Source organism: Schistocerca americana, chromosome 3 (genome assembly GCF_021461395.2).
Source record: "Schistocerca americana isolate TAMUIC-IGC-003095 chromosome 3, iqSchAmer2.1, whole genome shotgun sequence".
NCBI lineage: Eukaryota > Metazoa > Arthropoda > Insecta > Orthoptera > Acrididae > Schistocerca > Schistocerca americana.
In genome coordinates, this window is record NC_060121.1 from 829,564,210 (window position 1) to 829,584,593 (window position 20,384).

Sequence of the window (20,384 nt, forward strand, 5' to 3'; positions counted from 1 at the left end):
TTGGTGAGATTGTAGCAAACGTGTTACAATCAGTAGGAGAGTAGTTCTTTAATGAGTGCAGTATGATTGAACTTGGAAGTGGTGCTAAAGCTGAGGTTGGACTGATTGATTGAGGACTGTAGGATTGGGCTTTTTGGTAGATAAGTTGACAACAGTGTTTTTGATTGTGTGCTTTTTTTGTGTCATGTTGAGAGTTTTGGGGATGTGCCATATTTAAAAGTTCGGCAAGGCGAGGTCTGGTTACTATGGGGGCTTGACGAGGGTGTTTGCTGGAGAAGGGTAGCTTTTGATGGGCAGTAGTGTTATGTAGACACTAGTTGTATTCAGTAGGTTTTATATGTATAATGATAATATATTGTTAAATTTAGAAGAAATCAAAATAACAGTAGTTTTTACTGTGCATGGATTATTTGTAACACAAAGCAAACCAGTATCATGAGCAAACGCTAAATTTTTTACCTTAAACATTGATCCTTCAATCCAGCTCTGCCCTTCCTCAGTTAGATTTTATATAGTTCTTCGCAACAGGAGAAATATAACAAAATATTTAAAAGATAATATTTTTATTGCTGCCCTGTTGTAAATCAAAGGATATTGTCCAGTTACTTTCCAACTTCTTCATGTCAGTAAAATAAGATTCGTAAGACTGCCTGCCTCAGATTCAGCATTATAATTTGAAGTAAATGTCCATCTATCCATCCAACTATTCCCTCTGGTTTTGGAACAAATGGTAATCACTGGGAGCCAAGTTCATTGAATTGCATATTAAAAGCATTTTGTAGTCAAGGTCTTGCAGTTATGCAACAGTAATTGTAAATGTATGATAAGTTGCATTGTTATTGTAAGATTTTTCATGTTTTGTATGAATAGTATCTTTGGTCTGTCCAGGAATCAACTATATTACTCACCAGTGATGCTTCTGTCCTTGAGTCTCTGAACACCACACCACAAACAGCTAAAAATATTTTTTACACCAATTACACTTTTGTCTTCCATTATTTTGGCAGCCTCTTCATCTCTCTCTTATAATAAAGCACCCACATTTTTCTACTGTTATGAAATGTCAGAGAAGTCGATTGGGTTAAACAGGTCTAATCATATTGAGGAATGATACATGTTTGTTGATGGTTAACAGATGCTGCATTCATTGAGACCACAGCATTTTCATACAAAAAAATCGCAGAATGTTGTGGATGTGGTCTGTTGAGAATTTGCAATATTACAACCTTGCAGAACTACAATGTAGTAATCGTTGAATTTGTAATTGTGAATTTTTGAGAGTTTCATCAGTTGTGTAGGTTCTTGGATTTTAGTAGCATTCATGTACATCAATGTATACTCATTTATTAAAAAAAATTAAAATAAAGGAAAACTTCATTAATGTCAGATCTTGCTGCTTTTTTTTCAATTCATTGTTTTCACAATGCACACAGTCCGCCCCGCTAGCTGAATGGTCAGCGTGGCAGACTGTCAATCCCAAGGGCCCGGGTTCGATTCCCGGCTGGGTCGGAAATTTTCTCCGCTCAGGGACTGGATGTTGTGTTGTCCTAATCATCATCATTTCGTCCCCATCGACGCGCAGGTCGCCGAAGTGGCGTCAAATCGAAAGACCTGCAACAGGCGAACGGTCTACCTGACGGGAGGCCCTAGCCACACGACATTTCCATTTATTTTACAATGCACACAAACAAATAAATTAGTAGGATGGGTCTTGAAAATTCACATTTGTAATGGGAACCAGCTCTGAGGAACTAAACCTCTCCCAGGGGCTTAGCCAATCTCTTTTCGGCCCTCTCGCCATGAGGAGATCATTTTAGCAGGTAGCGTATTAGGCACTTTGTGCTCATTGTCGTCAACCTTTGATGTTTCTCCATTTTTTGACCGAATGCTCTTTTTTTAACTACTTACATACTAATGTATGTTTGCTGTCTGAGTTATCGGTCATTTTAGCAAATGACGTGTGGGCTGTTGACAGCATTTTATGTTTTATCTGTTGCAGCAATATGGTGAAGGACGATTAATCTTTAGTTTGGGACCTCTGTTTTCCCTACAACGTGTTTTGTGCATTTTTCTCCAAGAGAAAGTCCTTGTTCTTAGATGTCTTAACCTTCCACCAGTGGGGCTTAACGTGTAGTTGCTTTTAACTGCTTTTCTGTATTAGTGTTTACTTTTGGAGGCTGTTTATTCCAGAATGAATCTTTCACTCAGCGACAGTGTGTATTAGGAAACTTCCTGGCAGATGGAAACCTTGTAACTAACCAAGACTAAACCAGGAACTGTTGGGTTTGATTCCAGATCTTGCACACGGCTCAAATTCTGGTTATTAATTTATCAGCTTTCAAGTCTTGGAATCAGTCAAAAACTACTGCAACATGTACCTCGTATAACATGATACAGACTAGCTGTTGCTCCAGAAGACAAACTGTTTTTGCAGTGTCATTTGAGAGATTGTTACCAAGTGATCATACCCATTGCAGTGATAGGAATCTGCAAAGTGGATCACTACGTACTGCAACTTGTTTTTTGATATCAGGATGTGCGAAGCAGCAGTTGTGAAAATATGTGCTATAGGATTTATGGTAGCTTTTGTGGTGGCAAATGTCATGTGGGTGATGTGTGGGATGTTTGACAGGACATCCACCACCACTAGCTACATGGAACCAAAAAATTGGCCACTGTAGTCTGTGCCTTCAGTGAGCTCATTCCACAGTCACACTGATGAAGATGGGGGAAACTCCCAAAATGGCCTAGAGAATTGATATTCTGTGTGCATTGTGTCGATTTGTCATAAAGATGGATTCCATACCATTTTAAATGGTGGCACACAGAGAGCTATGTTTGCATCCCATGTGATGGGCCTGCTGGTATGTTCTGGTCACCCTTCTTAAATGAATTTCGCTACCAACTGCAGTGTGGAGTATTCTGTAGTGGCTCAAGCTGTATGCTGGCCGTATTACGTTTTATGCGTTTGTTTTCTATGCCTGTGTCCATTTGAAATCACACGGCTCCTTTATATAAGTGAGTGTATTCTAGGCTAATTTTAATGTGAAAGAGTGAGCTCCTATTCTTCGTTATGAAGAATTTGATGTGAGAGCTGACAGCTTGCCTGGTGCTGAAGTTATGATACTAGGTCCCAGTCTGAGTTTGTGATAGAGCTTTATTTAGTTTTTTTCTTGATTAATTTAAATGAAACGGGTTTATAGAAGGTTGATTATGAATTTTCATTAAATAGTTACTTTACCTAAGAAGATTGAGATCTGAATGTTTTTGTGCTTGGTAGCATCTTGTGAAACAAGCTGTATGTTTTTAATGGCTAAATGTTTTGTATCAGTGTTATTAAACCTCTTTAGTGAAGATAAAGGCTGAGCTGCCACTGCACAGTTTGATACAGTGATATGTAATAGACTTTTTTTATTGTATTCATCTCTGATGTAATCATATTAGGTCAGATTTTCAGCTTGTGTTAGTACAGAAATGTGTGTGTTGATTGTGAACATAACAGGTTAATTTATTTATGCTTTGTTGAGTACATGAGATTTGTGCTTTTGTTTAATTTTTACTCTCCATTTTTTATTTATTTATTTTTTGACAGAGGTACTGAGGACAGAAATTCACCATTTAGAAAGTCACAGAGGAATGACAATTCAGTGTCACACTGGCAGAACAAAGGAGACGGAATGTCATCAGAGTCTTCTGATGCAGGGATAGCGAAAGGTGGCAACAGAATTTCGAGTGGTACACATCGCAGAGATGACCATAAGTCAAACAGTGAAGCAGGACGAATGGGGACAGAGAAAGAGTGGGATAGAAACACAAAGTTTGGTAATAAAGGTGGACGATATAGGGGTGAGAACACGGAGGCTGGTGGTGAGTCACAAAGTGATGTATTTCAAAGTGACAGGGGAACAAGGCAGGGAAATAGCAGGGACCAAAGGAGATTTCTTGGCAATGAGAGAGAAGGTGATAATGAGAACAGACGGGCACCAGAACGAGGGAGGGATAGGCCATATGATGGTAACAGAAGAGGAAATGGAGGAAGATTTCGTGGATCTGACCAAGAAACTGATGGCGAGAGTGGAAGGCCTTCTAATTCGGATAGCAGTAGATCATACAGCGATAACAGAGGAGGAAGTTATGGAAATCGTGAAAGAGATGGAGGGAACAGAAGAGGTGGGAGATTTGGTGATAGAGATAAAGGTAGAGACAGAGACAGTGATTGGAATGGAGGAGGCAGAGGTGGTAGAAGGTCTGGAACAGCAGTTGAAAATTCAAGTTCTGAAGACTCTGCACGGAACAATAACAGAAAATGGGAGGAAAAGTCTGATCGAAATGCCAACAAACGAGATCGGTGGAACTCGAGAGATATTGGTAAGCAAGCAATAAATTTGTTGATTTTGTGAATAAGAAGTAATTCAAACAATTTTGCATTGTGAGTTATTGTTTACTGTTTTATTGTCCATTTAGGGAGTTCACGTGGTGGTTATCAGAATGATATGAATACTACTGCTGTGTCAGCTGAGGTAAGAATTTTGTTTTGGGCTTCTTTCACATGTTATTAATTTTGTATTTTCACTGAATTGTCATGTATGCCTGCCTGGATTTGACTCATATTTTTAGTCACACACATTTATTTTTTATTGACCTCCTCAGTCATGTTAATGTATTTTTTATTGACCACCTTAACCTTAGTTATGTCCAATAAGGAGACAGTGTGTAGACATTGCTAGAAGTGTGCTGTGTGTTAGGCATCTTTACTACCAGATTTTGTTTCCTTTATCACGTTCTCCCCCCCCCCCCCCCCCCCCCCATTTACACCATTTCACTTTGCCACTTGGGTCAATCCAAATGAAGTGGTCCAATAAAAATTAAGTTGGTTGCTTGACCATTTTTAAATATTTTAATTTTTTATATGTGATTACCCTATAATTGAGAAGTTCAAAATAGTTTTTAAGAAAATTTTACCTTTCACCTTTTTTGAATGGGGGGCATTTTCATTTGTAAGCACGTGACGATGTTTCAGTTTAGAGATGTTAGCAAAAATATGAATATCTCTGCACTGGGTTAAGTTACAGCATTGCAGTTGACACTTTTTTTTTTTAGAAACGTGTCCTATACAACATTGTCTATTACACTAAATACCCTAAATTCAAAAATAACCAGTCAAAATGACCTCCAAAGTTTGGTATCCAAATTTTAAAAAATCCATTTTTTTACCCAAAAATAACTAACAAAGAGTGATTTATGAGAGTCTATTTTTTCCTATAGTTAGATATCATACACTACTAGCCACAGATAGAGCAAGAACACATACAAATGTTTCTTTAATTTTTTATGAATTTTTGAAATGTGAAAATTTTCATTTTTTGTAAAGTTTGGGGTTGGTTATCTCAGGTGGGACTGAATATAAAAATATGATTTTTGCACCGTTTGTACACCTATATGATAGCAAAGTACTGTAAAAATTTCAACATTGATATCTGATTGTGAACAAAGATATGAAATTTTGAAAATGAGGAGATAATTCACATTACTCTACAACTGATCTTACGGCTGTTGCCTGTTCATGTGTGATATTGGTGGTTTATAATCAATTATTATTGAAGTAAGGTACTGAATTATATAAAAAAGTGGAAACATCACTGAAATTAACATTTATATTATTTTGACATACTTGAAGTAAATATTTTCAATTAAGATCCTTTGAGATGCGACTGTTCCTAAACCTGGTGGTGAATGTTAAGAACACTTATTTATTCAGACTGCTTCTGTGATCTAGAATAAGACCTCCCAGTTGTTGTGGTAAGTTCAAGCCCTGAAAGTTTCCTTAAAGCATTTTTCATTGGTATCCAAACTTTGTCACCAGTAGATTTCCTGAATGATGTTCTTGGGCCAGCAGGGTGGTAAAAATGCTCAAAAACATCATTGTTTTCCAAACTTATTCTTTCAACCTCTGCAAGCCACCACTGTCCACACATGCCACCATGTCATTCAACGTTAAAGACATAGATGTAATTTTACTGACCCAATGATTCTCATAAATTTCGGTTTCTGATGTTACATAGCATCGAACTAAGTTTTCTGCAATGCCAAGGAATTTGTGGAAATGCCTTGTTCCTTTTATTGCTATACAGTTCTCAAATCTGGTTTGATGTGTTGTTTTCATATGCAGAACCCCGTCTTCTTTCTTGATAAGAAAATAGGTAATGCCTTAAATATTATCCTTGCAAAAGACATACATGTCCTGTACTGTGAGAATTTGGTCTGTAGTTGGTCTTTGTAGGCTGGCTTTACTTACTTCATGTTTTGTTGTACCTCCTACTCCATCATATGCATTTTTACCATGGCAAGATGCAAAAAAGTGCCATTCAGCCTCCAACCCAAAGTCTACTTTGTGGTTGCACAGATTTGAAGAATTCTATTTGTTCTTATACTGACAACCACTTCCATCTGAAAAGTATATCAGCTTCTCAACATTGGGAAAATTTTCTGTTATATAATTTATAACATACTTTTGAAACACATGTACAGCCGAAGTGTTACGCTCCAAGTAGTCGCTTAGAATGCAAATTGAAGAACTGCAAGCTTCATCTCATTTTTAAAGTAGAGAATAAATGGCTACACTGTTGCCTGGTCATTGACCCAGTGGTACCCTTGTATTGCACCCTGAATAACAAATGTAAAATTTTCTGCAAAATTAGCTAGCACTATGCATTCAGTTTCATGAAGTTGGCTTTTTTGTCCTTCAAAAACTTACTTTGGATTTTAGAAACGTAGTGGTGACTTTTGAGTTTTTGTAAGTTATCAATTAAGGATTCCAAGTACTCTTCCTGAGATTTAACCACTGTTATCATTTCTGCCCTGTTGGTTCTGAGTCACTGTTTGATGGTAATACTGTCTGGCATTTCCTCATCATATTCGTGAAACAATTCAGTAACTGTTTCCTTACCAGGGCATTTATTCCACAAACTCATCATGCAGTCATAACTGTTAGTGCACAGACCATTAAATCTAGTAACTCTTTGTAGTTAAGATCAGTGAATTTTGCACCTGCAATTATCAGTTTGACATTTTGATGATATAAGCAAATACGGAGTGTCCCCCTGAGGATCCAGCCAAAATACACCACTTAGGGCCGAGGTCACAAAATTTCGACCTTCCAATTTTGCATTCAGGATGAGAATTTTTGAAAGCTACATAAAGTTCAGTTAAAATTTGACAGCACTAGTCGTTTCTGCTTTGTTACTTTAACTCCATTTATAACAACTCTTTTGCTATCTTTGCAACTTGGGCATATTCTACTGTTTTCATCATCTTCAAAAAACTGCTGGATCTTTTTGTTTCTTCACTTAGACCTACTCCTTTCTTCTTTCCTGAAACTGGAAGAATGCCTTGCTCTCTCACTAATTTTCAGGTTAGTTTAACCAAACGATGAGAAACTTTGAATTCATGAACTATTTTCTCTCTTGACCATGAGTCAGGGAGCAAACTCAAAATTTTAACTTTTTCCACTTTAGATGTCACTGAACATCTAATTTTTACTTTCGCTATCAAGCTCAAATATTCATTGTCAGATGATGCTGGTGTTGGTTTTCTTCTTCTTTAGAAATAATGTTGGTATCTGTATTATTAAAGCATGATTCCAAGTCTTTTCTAATTTTGTCTGGAATTTGTTGTATCTTATTTTCAATAGCTGCTTTTCTTCTTCTGCTACTTAATTATATTTTTTTCGAAGCAGGAGATATGTCTTAACTTAGAACAAGCAAAATCCAATATGCTAACAGCTTCATCATTAGGAATATTAATTGTCATTAACAAGGTTACATGATTCTAGTTCTGGATTCGCAACAAATATTTTTGAGTAACAATTTGGGCACAGGGTATTTCCAGGTCTCACATTATGTTTCACTTGGGAAGCTGTTTCGCTCTCACATAACAGGGACAAATGTTCAAGTTTTCTTTCCCTCAAACCTTTATTAAATGGCATTTTATGAACTTCAAGAGGATCACAGCACTTTCTTCCAAAAATGTGGTTGTACTTCAGAATATATTTCTTCTCATGACACTCACACACTGATGTAACAGAAGAACTTACTCGAAATTTAAACAAAGTTTGTCTAGCTTCATCAAAGTCATTGACAGTTTTCAAGTTTTTTGAAACTGAACTGTAAACTGTTTTGTGACACACTTCACTTGCTATCTGTCCAACAAAGCACTGTTCATCCATGTTATTGCATTCCATTTAATCTTTCAAAATGAATTAAAAATTACGCACAGAACAAAGCACATAAGACATTCTACATTCTCGAAGTATGTACATCCACTCTAACAGAGGTTTCAGAACAGACTGACTACAACAATGCCACACCCAGCAATAATGTACTTCTTCATTGACAATAAACCTAAATGTAAATGGACATTTTATTACCATAGAACAAAAAGGGAAATCTCCTATTGTTTAATATTGCGTTATTAAAAATGTTGTTGTTGTTGTGGTCTTCAGTCCTGAGAATGGTTTGATGCAGCTCTCCATGCTACTCTATCCTGTGCAAGCTTCTTCATCTCCCAGTACCTACTGCAATCTACATCCTTCTGAATCTGTTTAGTGTATTCATCTCTTGGTCTCCCTCTACGATTTTTACCCCCCACGCTGCCCCCCAATACTAAATTGGTGATCCCTTGATGCCTCAGGACATGTCCTACCAACTGATCCCTTCTTCTGGTCAAGTTGGGCCACAAACTTCTCTTCTCCCCAATCCTATTCAATACTTCTTCATTAGTTATGTGATCTACCCATCTAATCTTCAGCATTCTTCTGTAGCAACACATTTCAAAAGCTTCTATTCTCTTCTTGTCTAAACTATTTATCGTCCATGTTTCACTTCCATACATGGCTACACTCCATACAAATACTTTCAGAAACGACTTCCTGACACTTAAATCTATACTCGATGTTAGCAAATTTCTCTTCTTCAGAAACGCTTTTCTTGCCATTGCCAGTCTAAATTTTATATCTTCTCTACTTCGACCATCATCAGTTACTTTGCTCCCCAAATAGCAAAACTCCTTTACTACTTTAAGTGTCTCATTTCCTAATCTGATTCCCTCGGCAACACCCGACTTAATTCGACTACATTCCATTATCTTCGTTTTGCTTTTGTTGATGTTCATCTTATATCCTCATTTCAAGACCCTATCCATTCCGTTCAACTGCTCTTCCAAGTCCTTTGCTGTCTCTGACAGAATTATAATGTCTTCGGCGAACCTCAAAGTTTTTATTTCTTCTCCATGGATTTTAATACCTACTCTGAATTTTTCTTTTGTTTCCTTTACTGCTTGCTCAATATAGAGATTGAATAACATCGGGGAGAGGCTACAACCCTGTCTCACTCCCTTCCCAACCACTGCTTCCCTTTCATGTCCCTCGACTCTTATAACTGCCATCTGGTTTCTGTACAAATTGTAAATAGCCTTTTGCTCCCTGTATTTTACCCCTGCCACCTTTAGAATTTTAAAGAGAGTATTCCAGTCAACATTGTCAAAAGCTTTCTCTAAGTCTACAAATGCTAGAAACGTAGGTCTGCACTTCCTTAGTCTAGCTTCTAAGATAAGTCGTAGGGTCAGTATTGCCTCACGTGTTCCAACATTTCTACGGAATCCAAACTGATCTTCCCCGAGGTCGGCTTCTACTAGGTTTTCCATTCGTCTGTAAAGAATTCGCGTTAGTATTTTGCAGCTGTGGCTTACTAAACTGATAGTTCGGTAATTTTCACGTCTCTCAACACCTGCTTTCTTTGGGATTGGAATTATTATATTCTTCTTGAAGTCTGAGGGTATTTTGCCTGTTTCATACATCTTGCTCACCAGATGGTAGAGTTTAGTCAGGACTGGCTCTCCCAAGGCCGTCAGTAGTTCCAATGGAATGTTGTCTACTCCGGGGGCCTTGCTTCGACTCAGGTCTTTCAGTGCTCTGTCAAACTCTTCATGCAGTATCGTATCTCCCATTTCGTCTTCATCTACATCCTCTTCCATTTCCATAATATTGTCCTCAAGTACATCGCCCTTGTATAGGCCCTCTATATACTCCTTCCACCTTTCTGCTTCCCCTTCTTTGCTTAGAACTGGGTTTCCATCTGAGCTCTTGATGTTCATACGGGTGGTTCTCTTATCTCCAAAGGTCTCTTTAATTTTCCTGTAGGCAGTATCTATCTTACCCCTAGTGAGATAAGCCTCTACATCCTTACATTTGTGCTCTAGCCATCCCTGCTTAGCCATTTTGCACTTCCTGTCGATCTCATTTTTGAGACGTTTGTATTCCTTTTTGCCTGCTTCATTTACTGCATTTTTATATTTTCTCCTTTCATCAATTAAATTCAATATTTCTGTTACCCAAGGATTTCTACTAGCCCTCGTCTTTTTACCTACTTGATCCTCTGCTGCCTTCTCTACTTCATCCCTCAAAGCTACCCATTCTTCTTCTACGGTATTTCTTTCCCCCATTCCTGTCAATTGTTCCCTTATGCTCTCCCTGAAACTCTGTACAACCTCTGGTTCTTTCAGTTTATCCAGGTCCCATCTCCTTAAATTCCCACCTTTTTGCAGTTTCTTCAGTTTTAATCTACAGGTCATAACCAATAGATTGTGGTCAGAGTCCACATCTGCCCCTGGAAATGTCTTACAATTTAAAACCTGGTTCCTAAATCTCTGTCTTACCATTATATAATCTATTTGAAACCTGTCAGTATCTCCAGGGTTCTTCCATGTATACAACCTTCTTTCGTGATTCTTAAACCAAGTGTTAGCTATGATTAAGTTGTGCTCTGTGCAAAATTCTGCGAGGCGGCTTCCTCTTTCATTTCTTAGCCCCAATCCATATTCACCTATGTTTCCTTCTCTCCCTTTTCCTACACTCGAATTCCAGTCAACCATGACTATTAAATTTTCATCTCCCTTCACTATCTGAATAATTTCTTTTATTTAATCATACATTTCTTCAATTTCTTCATCATCTGCAGAGCTAGTTGGCATATAAACTTGTACTACTGTAGTAGGTGTGGGCTTTGTATCTATCTTGGCCACAATAATGCGTTCACTATGCTGTTTGTAGTAGCTTACCCGCATTCCTATTTTCCTATTCATTATTAAACCTACTCCTGCATTACCCCTATTTGATTTTGTATTTATAACCCTGTAGTCACCTGACCAGAAGTCTTGTTCCTCCTGCCACTGAACTTCACTAGTTCCCACTATATCTAACTTTAACCTATCCATTTCCCTTTTTAAATTTTCTAACCTACTTGCCCGATTAAGGGATCTGACATTCCACGCTCTGATCCGTAAAACGCCAGTTTTCTTTCTCCTGATAACGACATCCTCTTGAGTAGTCATTTAATCATACAGTAAAGCTGCATGCCCTCAGGAAAAATTACGGCCGTAGTTTCCCTTTGCTTTCAGCCGTTCGCAGTACCAGCACAGCAATGTCGTTTTGGTTATTGTTACAAGGCCAGATCAGTCAATCATCCAGACTGTTGCCCTTGCAACTACTGAAAAGGCTGCTGCCCCTCTTCAGGAACCACACGTTTGTGTGGCCTCTGAACAGATACCCCTCCGTTGTAGTTGTACCTGCTGCTATCTGTATCGCTGAGGCACTCAAGCCTCCCCACCAACGGCAAGGTCCATGGTTCATGGAGGGGGGTTATTAAAAATAAATAAACTAAATGAATATTGGGTGATAGTGTTAACTAAATATATGTCACAATTAAATTTTATTACAATGAAACAATAAACCATTTAAATAGCCAACATTCATAAGATCAGTTGTAAAGTAATGTGAATTATTTCCTCATTTTCAAACATTAATATCTTCGTTCACAGTCAGATATCAATGTTGAAATTTTTGCAGTAGATTGCTATCATATAGGTGTACAAATGGTGCAAAAGTCATATTCTTATGTTCAGTCTCACCTGAGATAACCAACCACAAACATCACAAAAAATGAAAATTTTCAAATTTCAAAAACGCACAAAAAATTACGGAAACATTTGTAAGTATTCTTGCTCTATATGAGGCTAGTTGTGTATGATATCTAATTATAGGAAAAAAATAGTGTCTCATAAATCACTCCTTGTTTGTTATTTTTGGGCCCAAAAAGTGGATTTTTGAAAATTTGGATACCAAACTCTGGAGGTCATTTTGACTGTTTATTTTTGAATTTAATGTATTTTATGTAATAGGCAATGTTGTAGAGGATACTTTTCTAAAAACAATCATGTCCATTGCAATGTTGTAACTCAATCCAGTGCAGAGAGATTCAAATTTTCGCTAATGTCTCCAGACTGAAAAATTACCGCGCGCCTACAATTAAAAATGGCCGTCATCCAGTAAAAGTACAAGATAAATTATTAAAAAAAAAACTGTTTTGAACTTCTCAAATATAGGGCAATCTCATATAAAAAAATTAAAATATTTAAAAATGGTCAAGCAACCATTACTGGACCACTTTATATGGATTGACCCACATGTGTTTGAGATGCAATATCAGACAATCTATTACAATCTTCTGCTACCACTGAATCATATGCTGGCGCACACTATTTGCTTACTGGACATTACCATGGTTGACAGAAGATTAAATACAAATCTCCTTCTGTGCTCTGCAAATCACTATGTCAATGAGAGGGAACTTTTTATTGCAGCAATTATTAAGGCTTTTGTCCCCATTCTGTTCATGTATGGTGCACATTGTAATCACTCATTAATCTGACCCTGTCTTTGCCATCACTATGGGAGTGATACATAGATCATTCCTAGATGCATCACTTGAAGCTGGTTTTTGAAACTCTGAAAGTGGGTTTTGAGTGTGTAGTTTGTGTCTGTCGTAGTGTCTGCCAGTACAGTTTTTTCAGCATTTCCATAGTACTTGCCCTTGGGTAAAAGAAATCTGTATCCTTTCTGGTTGTCCTGTTTTGTGTATGTTCTATATCCCCTGTTAGCTGTACAGGATGGGGCAAATAAAAGTTGCCCGGTGAACAGAGTACAAAGAAAGACAGCAGAGGAAAGGGAATACAGTACTACCTGACTATAGGAGATGTTAAAAGGGACCACCTTCCATCCATTGGCACTTTTGGATCCTAGTGTGTGGGCACATTTAGATCCTGTCTTGACACATTTTCAGACTAAGCATTGCAGGCAGTCTTTCTGGCACTTTGACACCTTTACACTTCTCAGCTAACAACTGACCATAACTTTTCATACTGCTCTACTGTGAGTACCATTGCCCCCTTTTCACTGCTCCACTTGCGCTGATGTTGCCTGCATATGCTCTGAATCGGTTTGGATCACGTGGCGGATGAATACGTGTTTTGCACATCACGGGTGTGGTTATATGCATACATTCACGTCCAATTGGATCCACTCGTCTAGGCCACTTTTATTTACTTCACCCTGTATTTGATAAGGAACACACAAAATTAAGCAATATCCCAGGATGAGATTTGAGTAGCACGCATGGGTCAAAGAAACCTGTGACATTTCTGACTATCCTTCTTTGAGTATTGTCACTATCCCCTGTCAGTACTATTTGGTAAGGAGTCCACTCACTTTAGCAATATCCCAGGATGGGTCATGGGAGTATTTCGTTGGCTGATTGCATTTTTATAGTGTTCTACCAATGAATTGAAGTCTATCACATGCTTTATCTACGATTAAGCCTATTTGAGTGTTTCATTTAGTATCTATGCAAATTGTGACACCCTGGTATATTTATGAGTTGACATAATGCAGTTGTGACTGATTAGTATCATTGTCATAAGATATTATGTTTTTTCATGTTTTGAAGTACACAATTTTACATTTATGAACACTTAAGCAAATTGCCAATCTTTTCACCGCTTTGAAATCTTTCTTAGAGTTACTGGATATTCGTCCAGCTTGTTTTCAGATAACACTTCGTTATAGACAGTTGCATCATTTGCAAAGATCAAAAGGTTACTATTCATATTGGGCTGCTAGGTCATTAATCTGAACAAGGATCCGAACATACTTGCCTGGGACATGACTGAAGTGATTTCTGCATGTACCAATGACTCTCCATCCAACATAACATGCTATGTCCTCACTGCTGAGAAAGCCTCATTGCAGTTAAATTTTCACTTGATATCCCATGTGATCACATTTTTGATACTAAGTGAAGGTGTAACACTGAGCACCACTGAGCTAACTGCTTTTTCGAAGTCAGTAGATACTGCACCCATCTTATTGCTATGATCCATGGCTCTCAGGATGTCAAGCGAGGAAAGCACGGTTGGTTTTGCACAACCATTGTTTCCGGAATTTATTCCATTGACATGGAGGTCATTTTGTTTGAGATATTTAATTATGTTTAAACTGAGAACATTTGCCAAGATCCTGCTGTTGATAGATGTTAAGGAAGTTGGACTGTAGTTTCGTGGATCACTTCTGCTACCCTTCTTGTTGAGCTATGTGGTATGGGCTTCGTTCCAACTATTGGGCATAGCTTCTTATTTGAACGACCTATGCCAGATCATGGTTAATAGATAGGAGAAACTCAACTGTAAATTCTGTATAAGATATGATATGGGCTCCGTCTGTCCTTGGAGCTATTGTTCCGCGTTCTAGGGAGTCATCCACAAAAGAAGGCAAGTAGTGACGATCACACAAATTTATTGATAAACACAGTTCCAACACTTCCAAGTTCATGAGAGTGGTGGAACATAAGTGTTCAAAAACAAAATTCACCAGGGAAATTAGTTTAAAGTTCCAAGTACACAAAATAAACTAATTAAATTCCACAGTGCTTGAAATAATCAATCACTTTAAGTGACCAAATAAAGTAGTATTCAGAACTTTAACTTAAATAGAAAAGCAGAACTATAACTTGAATAGAAAAAAAGCTTTCCTCAGCTGAGTTCTAGAAAACAAGTCCCCGCCCAGCTTCAGTTTATAGAAAGAACAAATACTTGATGAAATCTCTTGTACTCCCTTTGCCAGAAAAGTTCCAGGACAAGTTTTTTTTTTATTTTTTTATTTCTGGGTTTGCAGTACTAAAAGGGAACAAATGTTATTTTAATGTAACCTTGTACGTATGCAACCAATGATTAAGCAAGCATATGCAGGCGAGGCACTTTTCAAGAAGTTGTGTTGTTCTCGAGTGGCACAAAAGGTTTTGTTAAGGCAGAGATTCAGTGCAAGACAATCCCAGAGCTGGTCGCCTGTGCTACCAGCATGACCTTGACATTAGGCGTCAAAAGTACTGAATGGTGGAGCATGATTCACCAGCCTTGAAAACAAGTCAAATGACAACCTTAAAAAAGAGAGACGGTGCCAGTTGTATTCTTTGATAGTAAAGGATTAGTTTACCACGAGTATGTTCCTCCAGGTCAAACAGTGGACCAAACCCTTTACATCGAAGTCTTGAAACATCTGCGACAAGCATTTCAGTGTCGTTGCCTTGATTTGTGGCGTTCTCAGGACTTTTTCTTACTGCACGACAATGCAAGACCCCATACTGCTTTGTCTGTTAGAGTATCTGGCTAGACATTCTGTTATTGTCATCCCACATCTGCCATATTCACCCGACCTCTCACCTTGTGATTTTTTTCTTGTTTCATCAAGATATTGTAAACATCCAACTGCCTGTGAAAAACGAGCTTACAAAGCATGACAGTTGAAAATTTCTCTGCTTGCTTCGAATATCTCCAGAAACATTGCCAACTTGTATAGATAGCCAAAGGGACTACTTCGATAGGAGCTAGAATCATTACTTGGTAAGTGCAATTTTCTATTTTTTAAACTGTTCTTCAACTTTTCTGATGAAGGGAGTAGGTTCTTGACTTCCTGAAGTCTCAAGAGTCCAACAGTAATGAAAATTTATGAGTCCGATAATGGTAGAAAACTTCATGTCTGACACCTTCTTGTCAGTCAGTAGTACAAATTATTCCAAGTCCCAGTTGGCACATCACTAAACACTTAAGAGTCCCATGGTAGTGTAGATGGTGTGCCATCATACACAGCAGCCGAGTGTCTGATAAGGCATATATGAAGGTCTTCTGGTGTCTGGCTGCGATGGAACTACTTTCTGGAGCTCATACACAGACCTAAATAGCTGCCTCATTGATGGATACTTGCGGGCCTATTTTCAGTGTTTAACACGGCAAATGAATGAAGGGATGCAGTTTGCCAATGGCCTCTATTGTCACCATGTATGGTGTGTTGTGTTCTGCTTTTATTTTGCTCCCCTCATTTTCCATCCCTATATCATCCAGAAAGTCTGGTCACTAACTTTGGTACCATTAACAGGACAACCAGAAAGTTCTTTGCATTTTTTGAAAGATCTTATGACGATATTCTTGTAAGGTAATGGTTTAAGCCTTCACACATTGCCTTCATGACAGCCAGTTGTGTTTCATTCAGCACCTCTCTGTTTATAGCTCTTTGCTTTGTTCTATGCATAGTATTTAATAGTTTCTGTTTCTTTAGAAGCTTCTTTACAGTGGCTGTGTGCCATGGAGGGTTTTTCCCATAATAAACTATTGTAGTGGATACACACCTATCCAGTGCATTGCCAATTATTCTTTTAAATGTACATTTTAGCTCTTTAGCAAGCTCAGGTCTGGAGCTATATGCGTAAAATTCCTGATTGTGATATGATGGTACTGCTGCCTGTTTGTCTAGTTTGCTTAACAAATATCTCTTTCTAAAAGTTTTGGTTACCCTTTGTAAATTAGTAATTATTGTTGCTACAGCTGTCTCATGGTCTCTGATCCCAATTTCAACATGGACATCCCAATAGGTCAGGTCTATTTGTTGCCACTAGATCCAGTATATTTCCATCATGAGGAGTGGGATTCTGAACTATCTGTTTCAGAGAAGGTGTGTAGTATTATTTTACAGGATATTTGTCATGCCCACCCTGTGCAAAACTGTAACTATCCTAATTGTTCCTGCAGCCGGCCGCTGTGGCCGAGTGGTTCTAGGCACTTCAGTCTGGAACCACGTGGCTGCTTCGGTCGCAGGTTTGAATCCTGCCTCGGGCATGGTAGTGGTAAGGAGGTGACATAGAGCCATGAGTGAGAGTGATAGCAGGTTAGGAGTGGGGGGGGGGGGGGGGGGGGGGGAATTGTGCAGCATGTGAGAGTGTGACTTGGTGGGGCTAAGGCGACCGACATTTGATGGTAGTTTTAAGGGAGGTGGCCAACATCTGACCATGATTTTAAGGGAAGCCTAAGGGAGATTTAATCACAATAAATTTCATCTATGGTACTACATAGTATTTTCTAGGATTGCGTAATACAGACAAAGGTTCATATATTTTCAAGACAAGTATTTCTATTGTTGTTGTTGTTGTTGTTGTTGTTGTTGTGATCTTCAGTCCTAAGACTGGTTTGATGCAGCTCTCCATGCTACTCTATGCTGTGCAAGTTGCTTCATCTCCCAGTACTTACTGCAACCTACATCCTTCTGACTCTGCTTAGTGTATTCATCTCTCGGTCTCCCTCTACGATTTTTACCCTCCACGCTGCCCTCCAATACTAAATTGGTGATCCCTTGATGCCTCAGAACATGTCCTACCAACCGATCCCTTCTTCTGGTCAAGTTGTGCCACAAACTTCTCTTCTCCCCAATCCTATTCAATACTTCCTCATTAGTTATGTGATCTACCCAACTTATCTTCAGCATTCTTCTGTAGCATCACATTTCGAAAGCTTCTATTCTCTTCTTGTCCAAACTATTTATCGTCCATGTTTCACTTCCATACGTGGCTACACTCCATACAAATACTTTCAGAAACGACTTCCTGACACTTTAATCTATACTCTATGTTAACAAATTTCTCTTCTTCAGAAATGTTTTCCTTCCCATTGCCAGTCTACATTTTATATCCTCTCTACTTCGACCATCATCAGTTATTTTCCTTCCCAAATAGCAAAACTCCTTTACTACTTAAAGTGTCTCATTTCCTAATCTAATTCCCTCAGCATCACCCGACTTAATTCGACTACATTCCATTATCCTCGTTTTGCTTTTGTTGATGTTCATCTTATATCCTCCTTTCAAGACACTGTCCATTCCATTCAACTGCTCTTCCAAGTCCTTTGCTGTCTCTGACAGAATTACAATGTCATTGGTGAACCTTAAAGTTTTTATTTCTTCTCCATGGATTTTAATACCTACTCCGAATTTTTCTTTTGTTTCCTTTACTGCTTGCTCAATATACAGATTGAATAACATCGGGGAGAGGCTACAACCCTGTCTCACTCGCTTCCCAACCACTGCTTCCCTTTCGTGTCCCTCGACTCTTATAACTGCCATCTGGTTTCTGTACAAATTGTAAATAGCCTTTCGCTCCCTGTATTTTATCCCTGCCACCTTCAGAATTTTAAAAGAGAGTATTCCAGTCAACATTGTCAAAAGCTTTCTCTGAGTCTACAAATGCTAGAAACATATGTTTGCCTTTCTTTAATTTTTCTTCTAAGGTAAGTCGTAAGGTCGGTATTGCCTCACGTGTTCCAGTATTTCTACGGAATCCAAACTGATCTTCTCCGAGGTTGGCTTCTACTAGTTTTTCCATTCGTCTGTAAAGAATTCGTGTTAGTATTTTGCAGCTCTGGCTTATTAAACTGATTGTTCGGTAATTTCCACATCTGTCAACATCTGCTTTCTTTGGGATTGGAATTATTATATTCTTCTTGAAGTCTGAGGGTATTTTGCCTGTTTCATACATCTTGCTCACCAGATGGTAGAGTTTAGTCAGGACTGGCTCTCCCAAGGCCGTCAGTAGTTCCAATGGAATGTTGTCTACTCCGACTCAGGTCTTTCAGTGCTCTGTCAAACTCTTCACGCAGTATCGTATCTCCCATTTCATCTTCATCTACATCCTCTTCCATTTCCATAATATTGTCCTCAAGTACATTGCCCTTGTATAGACCCTCTATATACTTCTTCCACCTTTCTGCTTTCCCTTCTTTGCTTAGAACTGAGTTTCCATCTGAGCTCTTGATGTTCATACGGGTGGTTCTCTTATCTCCAAAGGTCTCTTTAATTTTCCTGTAGGCAGTATCTATCTTACCCCTAGTGAGATAAGCCTCTACATCCTTACATTTGTGCTCTAGCCATCCCTGCTTAGCCATTTTGCACTTCCTGTCGATCTCATTTTTGAGACGTTTGTATTCCTTTTTGCCTGCTTCATTTACTGCATTTTTATATTTTCTCCTTTCATCAATTAAATTCAATATTTCTTCTGTTACCCAAGGATTTCTACTAGCCCTCGTCTTTTTACCTACTTGATCCTCTGCTGCCTTCTCTACTTCATCCCTCAAAGCTACCCATTCTTCTTCTACTGTATTTCTTTCCCCCATTCCTGTCAATTGTTCCCTTATGCTCTACCTGAAACTCTGTACAACCTCTGGTTCTTTCAGTTTATCCAGGTCTCATCTCCTTAAATTCCCACCTTTTTGCAGTTTCTTCAGTTTTAATCTACAGAGTGTGGTCAGAATCCATATCTGCCCCTGGAAATGTCTTACAATTTAAAACCTGGTTCCTAAATCTCTGTCTTACCATTATATAATCTATCTGAAACCTGTCAGTATCTCCAGGGTTCTTCCATGTATACAACCTTCTTTCGTGATTCTTAAACCAAGTGTTAGCTATGATTAAGTTGTGCTCTGTGCAAAATTCTGCGAGGCGGCTTCCTCTTTCATTTCTTAGCCCCAATCCATATTCACCTACTACGTTTCCTTCTCTCCCTTTTCCTACACTCGAATTCCAGTCACCCATGACTATTAAATTTTCATCTCCCTTCACTATCTGAATAATTTCTTTTATTTCATCATATATTTCTTCAATTTCTTCGTCATCTGCAGAGCTAGTTGGTATATAAACTTGTACTACTGTAGTAGGTGTTGGCTTTGTATCTATCTTGGCCACAATAATGCGTTCACTATGCTGTTTGTAGTAGCTTACCCGCATTCCTATTTTCCTATTCATTATTAAACCTACTCCTGCATTACCCCTATTTGATTTTGTATTTATAACCTTGTAGTCACCTGACCAGAAGTCTTGTTCCTCCTGCCACCGAACTTCACTAATTCCCACTATATCTAACTTTAACCTATCCATTTCCCATTTTAAATTTTCTAACCTACCTGCTCGATTAAGGGATCTGACATTCCACACTCTGATCCGTAGAACGCCAGTTTTCTTTCTCCTGATAACGACATCCTCTTGAGTAGTCCCCGCCCGGAGATCCGAATGGGGGACTATTTTACCTCCGGAATATTTTACCCAAGAGGACGCCATCATCATTTAATCATACAGTAAAGCTGCATGCCCTCGGGAAAAATTACGGCCGTAGTTTCCCCTTGCTTTC

General features: G+C 38.5%; 1 protein-coding gene across 2 annotated transcripts in view; it reads left to right on the forward strand.

The window, feature by feature from the left end:
* The window catches only part of LOC124607457, a 202,835-nt gene that overhangs the window by 63,441 nt on the left and 119,010 nt on the right, over positions 1–20,384 (forward strand). For both annotated transcript variants that reach the window (XM_047139791.1, XM_047139792.1), the window contains 2 exons: positions 3,593–4,368; positions 4,465–4,520. In XM_047139791.1, coding sequence (XP_046995747.1) covers positions 3,593–4,368; positions 4,465–4,520 — 832 coding nt within the window. The remainder of the gene's footprint in view (positions 1–3,592; positions 4,369–4,464; positions 4,521–20,384) is intronic.